An 8,179-nucleotide genomic window follows, 5' to 3' on the forward strand; every position below is an offset into this window, starting at 1 on the left:
TATTTATTTTAATTATTTTCATATCATTGAAAATGGTTATTTTCAGACTAAGTGGAAAAAGCACAGAAGTTGATTCGTTTTATTTTAAAAAAAAATATTAAAATTAAAATTTAAATTAACAAATATATTTAATTAAGTAGAATATATTGAGAAATGAATCAGTTCGTTGATAAGAAGAATTCAGATCCTTATCCATTTAAACGAAATGAAATAACTTTCTTTAGAACAGTATTAAACATTTAGTTTGTTAAAAGTGCAATATAAAATCTTTTTTAGAATTTAATATCATTTGAATTTAAATTAGTTGTAAAATTTTAAGTGAAATATTTTATAATTTTCAAATACTTTTACAGAATCGAAAGAGCTTTCATACACTGAGAAAAAATGTATGGCAGAAATTACCAGAATATGTTAAAATTTACCATGTTTCTGGCTCTATGGAAACACCAAAACGCTCTGTAAATTTTACTGAAGCGCTTTGGTAATGATTTTAGCAAAATTAGCACTAAAATATAGTTTAATGGTAATATGTAATGAAATTTGATGAATGTGGTAAGATTTGGGAATTTTATCATACCTTAGCATAAAAACCATTCATTCAATTAAATTTACTTTTCAGTTTTTTATATTTTATTAAATGTGTGGTAAAAGGAATTACAATTTTGAAACAAGAATTTTCGGTAAACTGATATCATATGAACGGAAAGATTACCAAATGAATGGTTTAATTATGGTATATTTTGGTTTTTATTAGCAAAATTATATAGTTTTTTTTTCACCAGAAATGTCACCACCATACAGTATGGTAATTTCACCAAACTTTTTTCTCAGTGTAGCATTTAAAATTTAAAAAGCTGAACATACTAGTAACTTTAACCTTAAAAAATAAAAGAGTATCATAGACAAGGAAGTTTATGTAATCATTACGTATAATCAGAACAATGCACCTATTATCTAACGCTTTGACCTCAACCAGACAATAACAGGAATAAATATTGCTCCATACATGAATGCCCTACTGTTCCGCAGCTGTCCCAAATATGTAAAAGATATCTTCTTATAGTGTTTTATTGCAGATTATAATTTAATCAAGTCTTATATGTTTACTTTATTCTTCTTATTTAATATATTTGCCTCCTCGGACCATTCCATAGCCACCTCCCATCATGCCTCCTCCCATCATTTTCATGCCTCCTTCCATCATTTTCATACCTTCCATACCACCAGCCATCATCTTCATAGATTGTAAGCCACTTCCAAAGTGCGCTGTTAAATAAAATATTTATATACTTATATAAATTAAAATTGGGAATGCGAGACATCTCATAAAAAATTTATTGAGAATAAATAGAAGGTTTGAAATAATGTGAGTTGCTTCATGCAAAATCTTAATAAAAATATTCTCGGGTTGGCAATATTTAACTACGGTTGGTGCAATCGAAAAGAAAAAAAAAACATGAATGTTAAGGTCTCTAATGTTAAGGACAATTGTTGACTGGACTGTATATGCAAAATATAACACTAACCTAATTTCTAACGGATAAATTTTCTCGTTAGCTACAATAAAGATTCTATGTGCGGCATATTACTAGAAGTTCATTATAATGTAAAAAAGTTGCCATTACAATTCTAATCTTAAATTTGTACGATTTGGAAACGATTTGGACAAGATTTGGATTTTTCCTGTCGTAAACATTTGTGTCTTACATAAAGTACAGAGCTTCGACTACAAACTAATCTAGGTATTTATTTTAAATTAAAGTACTTATTCAAAATGTAACACTCTCTACTCCAGCTTTTAGTTTTCCCCCTGCTATTTTGACATTAAATATTTGTACTAAAGCTACCCTTGCAGCAAAATAACGTGGGCCCTCATTGGGCCAATGTTCATGAATCTTGGCACAGTAAGGGTTCAAAGGGCCTTTATTTTTCTGATATTGGCCCTATATAGAATTTTCCGATTCAACCGATATTTTGCAACCACTTTACAACCACTATTGGTCCTATATAGAATTGTCAGATTCAACCTATTTTTTATATCAATTATTTAGCCATCTAGGTTCTATATTGACCAATGTAGGCCCTATATAGGTCATTTTACGACCTATATTAAAAAATCTAGACAACCCAATATTGGTCCCTCGGTGCATATTCTTATAGGGCCCATATCGAGCCATTTTAAAAAGAAACTGGGGCCAAGGTAAAATTGTTCCTTGGGTAAAAACAACGCGTATAAAGAGCAAATGAAAGTGCATAAATGAACATACTATAGTTTCAGTTTTATGAACAAGGACCTTTTTCAGTGTTTAAATTCCAAATGATGATAGAGAAGTAACGAGACAATAACGTGCTAAGTGGTTTGGCCAATAGGGACAGAGAAGCTTATTCTTTAGTTTACGTAACAATAAGTCTATTTTATCCGTTGTTGGATAGAATATGTGTATTTGGTAAAATGAAAAGTTCGCTATAGCGACAATTTCATTTGCTATTATGGCTTGTTATTATGACTTGTTGTTATGGATCTTTAGGAACATGAATACAGTAAAAACTCGATTATCCGAACCCCTATTTTCCGAATTTCCGCTTTAACCGACCTATAAAATATTTCAAGGATTTTTTTTATTTTTATTTTGGTTTTACATTCTCCATTTTTTAAACTACTAAAAAAAAATTGGAACTTAAAATATATTTCCATAAATATAATATTCCGGAGAAAATTTCACTCCTAGTTGAGGATTATTAGTTTGAGGGAGGAAAACATTTTTGGAATTTGGCAATTAAATATGTCGGGAGAAAAATCATCGGTTGACTGTGATGAGGTGATTAAATTCGAAGAAAGTTTTGAAAATCTCATTGCAAAAGAAGAACTGAAAATAGTGCAGCATTTCAATTGGGATGAAATAGGACTGAACCTAAGAATGTTTGCACTCAAAAGGCTTCGAGATGAGAGATAGAGTCCTGAAAACGAGGCTAGGTGCATGGGGCCATATTTATCGGGAAATCATTCTGGAACAAGATGTTCGTTTGTTTAGAGGTTCCAAGAGAGCAGAATTTCTGTTTATGGATGACAACAGTCCGCATCAATCAAACGTCGTAAGCGAATGTCTTCAATATGAGAATATCACCCCGTTTGAATGACCAACATTTCCTCCTGACTTGAATCTAGAGCACGGGTGGAACATACTTAGCGAACGAACTGGAGCCCGAAAACCACCCCTTACATGCCTACTTTGGCTCGCTTATTGGAGTGATCATCCCTAAGATCAGATCGGTAATTTGATACTCAGCATGCCTATGGATTGTACGAACTGTATTTCATCGCATGGAGGACATACAATGCACTAACCATCATACCAAACATGTAATATTAAGTTCCTGTTTTGTGGACTTGTGATTTCTTTTTAAATGAACATGAGTGTAATTATGAAATATTCAGTACTTACTTTGGACTCCAGGAGGTGAAGGTTGAGCTTGCATCATTACGTGAGATGGTTGTTCCTTTTGATGTCCTATAGTTCCTGGTTCGTTGGTATTCACATTTGCTTGGAATCCTATACCAGGTCCAGCCACATAATCAACTTGTCGATGGAGACCCTGAGCATCCTGGTAGCCATAAGAACCTCTTACCATTCCACTACCATCACCGACTTCGCTCCTGAAGTGGGTACTCATGGTATTTGGAGCCGTATACCCAAAGGCATAAGGTTGAGGCATGTGCTAACCAAATAAAGAGTAATGTTATGTGATTAATTTTTTTTCAACTTCAAGTTAACTTAGCCCAAAAGGCAATATCACGAAATGGTAATAATTTTAATTTTATTTATACTTATTTTGCACACATGGTTTTCCATAACCACCCCTTGACATATGTAACTTCAATCTTCTTTAAAATCTTAAAAATTGGTAATGGGGGAGATAAGATTAAGAACTTTAAATGTAGATAGCTTAGGAAACTAAAAGAACGTTAAAGGTAAAAGAAAAGTAGGTAAAACTTTTTTTTTCTTTTACTTTTTTCCCGATTGTGCATATTTTTGTCATTAAAAGCAGAAATTATTGCATCCAGTATAATTTGAGTACTGAAAAAAATATTGCTGAGAACTACGATGCATAAAGATTACAATAATTTGATTATAATATCATTTTAAAAAAATCGAAGATTAAGTTCAAATGATAGTATGGTATTAAATTCATGGTATTAAATGAAAAGAAATTTGAATAACTAAGATTTTTAAAACTAATCAAATTTTTCAGTTTATGTAAGTTTTCCTCTTCAGATTTAAAATGCACCTTTGTAGGAATACAAATGCAATTTTTAATTAATCATAATTACTTTTTCTAGCATTTTGCACTTTTTATTGAAAAGATTTTAAAATTTCTGCATTTTAATCCTTAGCATATAGCTATCAGTTGTTTGACTAAAAGCAATCATTTTTCTCAGCCCACAGATTATAGATACATTATGTTAAAGAAATATTAATATTAATAGCTTGACTTAAACATAATAAAATAATTTTACCATGCCTCCTCCATGTCCCATGCCTCCTCCATACCCCATGCCTCCTCCATATCCCATGCCTCCTCCATGTCCCATGTCTCCTCCATGCCCCATGCCTCCTCCATGTCCCATGCCTCCTCCATGTCCCATGCCTCCACTTATCGTACCTCCCAAACCACCAGCCATCGTAGGCATTCCATAGACGAAGCCAACGAAGGAAAGAATTACAAATATTTTCTATAAGAGAACAAAAGCATTCAAATTTTTTTAACAACATTAATAAATATTACATCAAAAACTAACAAATTTAATAACACTTAAAAAAACATGATAACACTTTAACTTATTAATAAAGTTTTCATAAAAGAATTATGAAGCAGACGCTTAAAACCTTTGTGGTGTAATGTTTTATTTCTTAATATGAATTGAAATCACTTAAATAGGAATTTTAAAAAAAAATCAATTTTGTAAATGTAATTTTTGTTAAAAGATATTGTCACATGATTGTTCTAAAGCTTGTACCTAGTTAGATGAATCATTCTCTTTCAAAAATATATTTACCCTCTTAAACCACAACAGAATAAAATCTTTTAATGAAAACTTTTAATAAACAATGCAACCTGTTTTCATCTTCAAATCACTGCGATCTCTTGAAATAAAGAGTATATAAGTTAGTTTTTAAAATTTAATCGAAAAAAAAATATTTTTTGCTTTAGACTTAAATTGTCTGTAAAATACAGTTCCAACTATTATTTAAGATATTTTAAAGGACATATATCTATAAAAAAATATGTGTCTATCAAGACATTTAAAGAGATATATCTTATTGTTTTTTAAATAAATTAAGTTTATTTTATTCAATTAAAAATATATATAATTCAAGTAATAGGGATATTTTTGCATATATAACGTGATGCAAAATTAAGATTGAATTTGCAATATCTCTGGCATATTTTAAAATTAAAAAAAAAGTTTATTACCAAGTTCATTCAATAAATTTTACAAAAACCTAGAAAACTTCTTATAATTAAGACTATATAAGTTGGAAATATATAAGTTGTAATAATATGTTAGTTGGTTTTAAAAATTCAATAGAAAAATTTTATATTCTTTGAGTTAGACTTCAAATGTCTCTAAAATGCAGTTCCAACTCTTATTTAAGATACTTTCAAGGAGTTAAATAAATAAACTTACCTTAGTAAAAGACATATTCAAAGTTATAACTTCTTCGGTTTGATTTAGTTCTGATACTCATAAAACGATTGCTGTCAGTTTATATACTCAAAAGAATTATGTCGAATAAATTTTTTGTTATTTTCAAAAAGATAAACTGTCTAACTGAAACATTCCATGCAACATGTATCATCACTTTCGAAATTTAGGAATTTTAATTAAAAACTACGGCATGACATAAAAGACAATGTTGTATTAATTCGATCGATGACTAAACGAAGTTTTACGTTTGGGACCACACCTAGATATTTAATAAAATCAAGCTTACTTGAGGTGGTCTTCAGAACCTAATCTAATAGCATTTTAAACTTTCTTAATGAAAATAATTTTTTCCGTTAATTTCATTACTTTACCTATTGTTCTTCATTCAGAAATTACTAATAAAAGAAAAACACAAAATGCAGTTTCATTGTTTTTATTATGTAATATTTTATCCTTGTTTCTTTTTAACTGTCGATTCTTCGATATTTTTAATGTCCATGGCCGTTTTTCAATAAAAGAAGAAGCTCTGCTGACCAACCTCCATGATTGTTTCGCCTTCATTCTCGAAAAATTTGATACTTTTTTTTTTAACTGAAGAAAGTATTATTTTGTTATAAAAAATCTAATTTTACGTTAGAAACCTTTAGTATCGAGACAGAATGAAAGAATATCAAGTTTTAAAAATAACCTTAAATGTATTTAAACTGTACTTTCAAAATTAAAAAGGAACTGTACTTATAAAAAATTTAAAATTTACGAAACCAAAATGGGTGACAGAGTACACAGAAATAAATCTACTCGTGAACGAGTCTATTAAATAGTATTAGTATGAAAATAAGAAATATTTTTAACCTTCCCTAAATTCATTTTCTATATTTTAAAATTATGTATACAATATAATTTCTCTTTCTTTCTCAACAACTCAATTAGTCAAGAATGTATGCACTTTCTTTTGGAGTAATTATATAATTTTTTGCAATAATTCAACAGTAGGAGTAAAAAGGACTAAAAATCCTTTATTATATTGTTTTTCAAAATATGAAATCCTAACAATCTCTAACCTAAACCTTTAATCCTAAATATAATCCCTTACAAGTGGGCTCTATGTGTTTGTCTACATGAAGATAGGATATATTTTGTGCTAAATGTGAAATATAAAGTGTGATGGTTTTAACTGTGTCGGTGTCTTATGAATTCAGAACCTTCTGTAAAAATTAGCCAATCTTCTTCATTTTAGGAAGATACTTTTTTACTCCCACGTTTTGAAAAATTCTAATAATTCAGTTTATAATCTTTCTATACTTCTTACAGAGGAAAGATTGACTTGACTTAAATAACAAAAATAGCCTCTTATCTTCTTAACGCCGGTAAAGTAAAATAGTTACAATAGTTATAGTAAAGTAGACGGTAGTTACAAGTAAAAGTATATTTTAGTATTTTTTAATTATAAAAAACAGTTAAGTAATTATAAAAAAATCTGTTAGATTATCGGATTTATATTTGGATTAATATCCTTGAGTAAAAAAATTTTTTTTTTGAATTTTTCTTTTCATTTTTATTCGAAATTTTATCAATAATTGAATAGATGAGTTAGAAAACCAGTCATCTCCACTTTATTTCAAAATTTCAAAATTGATATTCTTGCATTTTTAAGCTTAGCTGACATACACACACATACACACCACACACACAGATATATATATATATATATATATATATATATATATATATATATATATATATATATATATATATATATATATATATATATATATATATATATATATATATATATATATATATATATACCTTATATACATATATATATATATATATATATATATATACCTTATATACATATATATATATATATATATATATATATATATATATATATATATATATATATATATACATATATATATATATATATATATATATATATATATATATACCTTATATACATATATATATATATATATATATATATATATATATATATATATATATATATATATATATATATATATATATATATAACCCTTGCCACCTTCAGGTTTTCGTAGTTTTCTTCTCGATGTAATGCAAGTGCGGATAGGTTCCATGAAAAAGTACTCCACAAAGTCAAATTTTTCCCTATACTTGATCCAGGAGTTCCCTTGTCTTCAGGATTGGGTTCAAAATTACAAGGCTACGGAGTTGAACTTTAGTAGTCGTAATCCCAAAAATTTAGTCGACTTTTCAATGACCGTTATAAAATAAAATATAGTGCTGTCAATTTAGGCAGAGATATACCAGCTTTTCAGGTGTCACATGAAATAAATAAATACATATATTAAGTGACAAATATCTGATGCGTGGTCCTTTTATAACAAGAGAAAAATATATTTTGTATTAAAGTTGGTTTAAAACATTTCGTAGTACTTCACTTTTATGAGGCTGTGAAACTACGTTCTTTAAGTTCTTGTA

General features: G+C 28.5%; 1 protein-coding gene across 1 annotated transcript; it reads right to left on the bottom strand.

Annotated features, from left to right (window-relative positions):
- Positions 1-239: 239 nt before the first annotated feature.
- On the bottom strand, positions 240-5,816 carry LOC107443520 (uncharacterized). Its single transcript, XM_016057432.4, has 4 exons — positions 5,690-5,816; positions 4,517-4,732; positions 3,444-3,717; positions 240-1,266 (listed from the first exon to the last, which is right to left on the bottom strand). Exons 1-4 carry the CDS (start codon positions 5,702-5,704, stop codon positions 1,118-1,120), a joined length of 654 nt encoding a protein of 217 aa, XP_015912918.4. The 5' UTR covers positions 5,705-5,816; the 3' UTR covers positions 240-1,117.
- Positions 5,817-8,179: the final 2,363 nt, after the last annotated feature.

The sequence above is a fragment of the Parasteatoda tepidariorum genome, chromosome 2 (assembly GCF_982258835.1).
Source record: "Parasteatoda tepidariorum strain Cologne lab strain chromosome 2, Ptep-v5.0, whole genome shotgun sequence".
Lineage (NCBI taxonomy): Eukaryota > Metazoa > Arthropoda > Arachnida > Araneae > Theridiidae > Parasteatoda > Parasteatoda tepidariorum.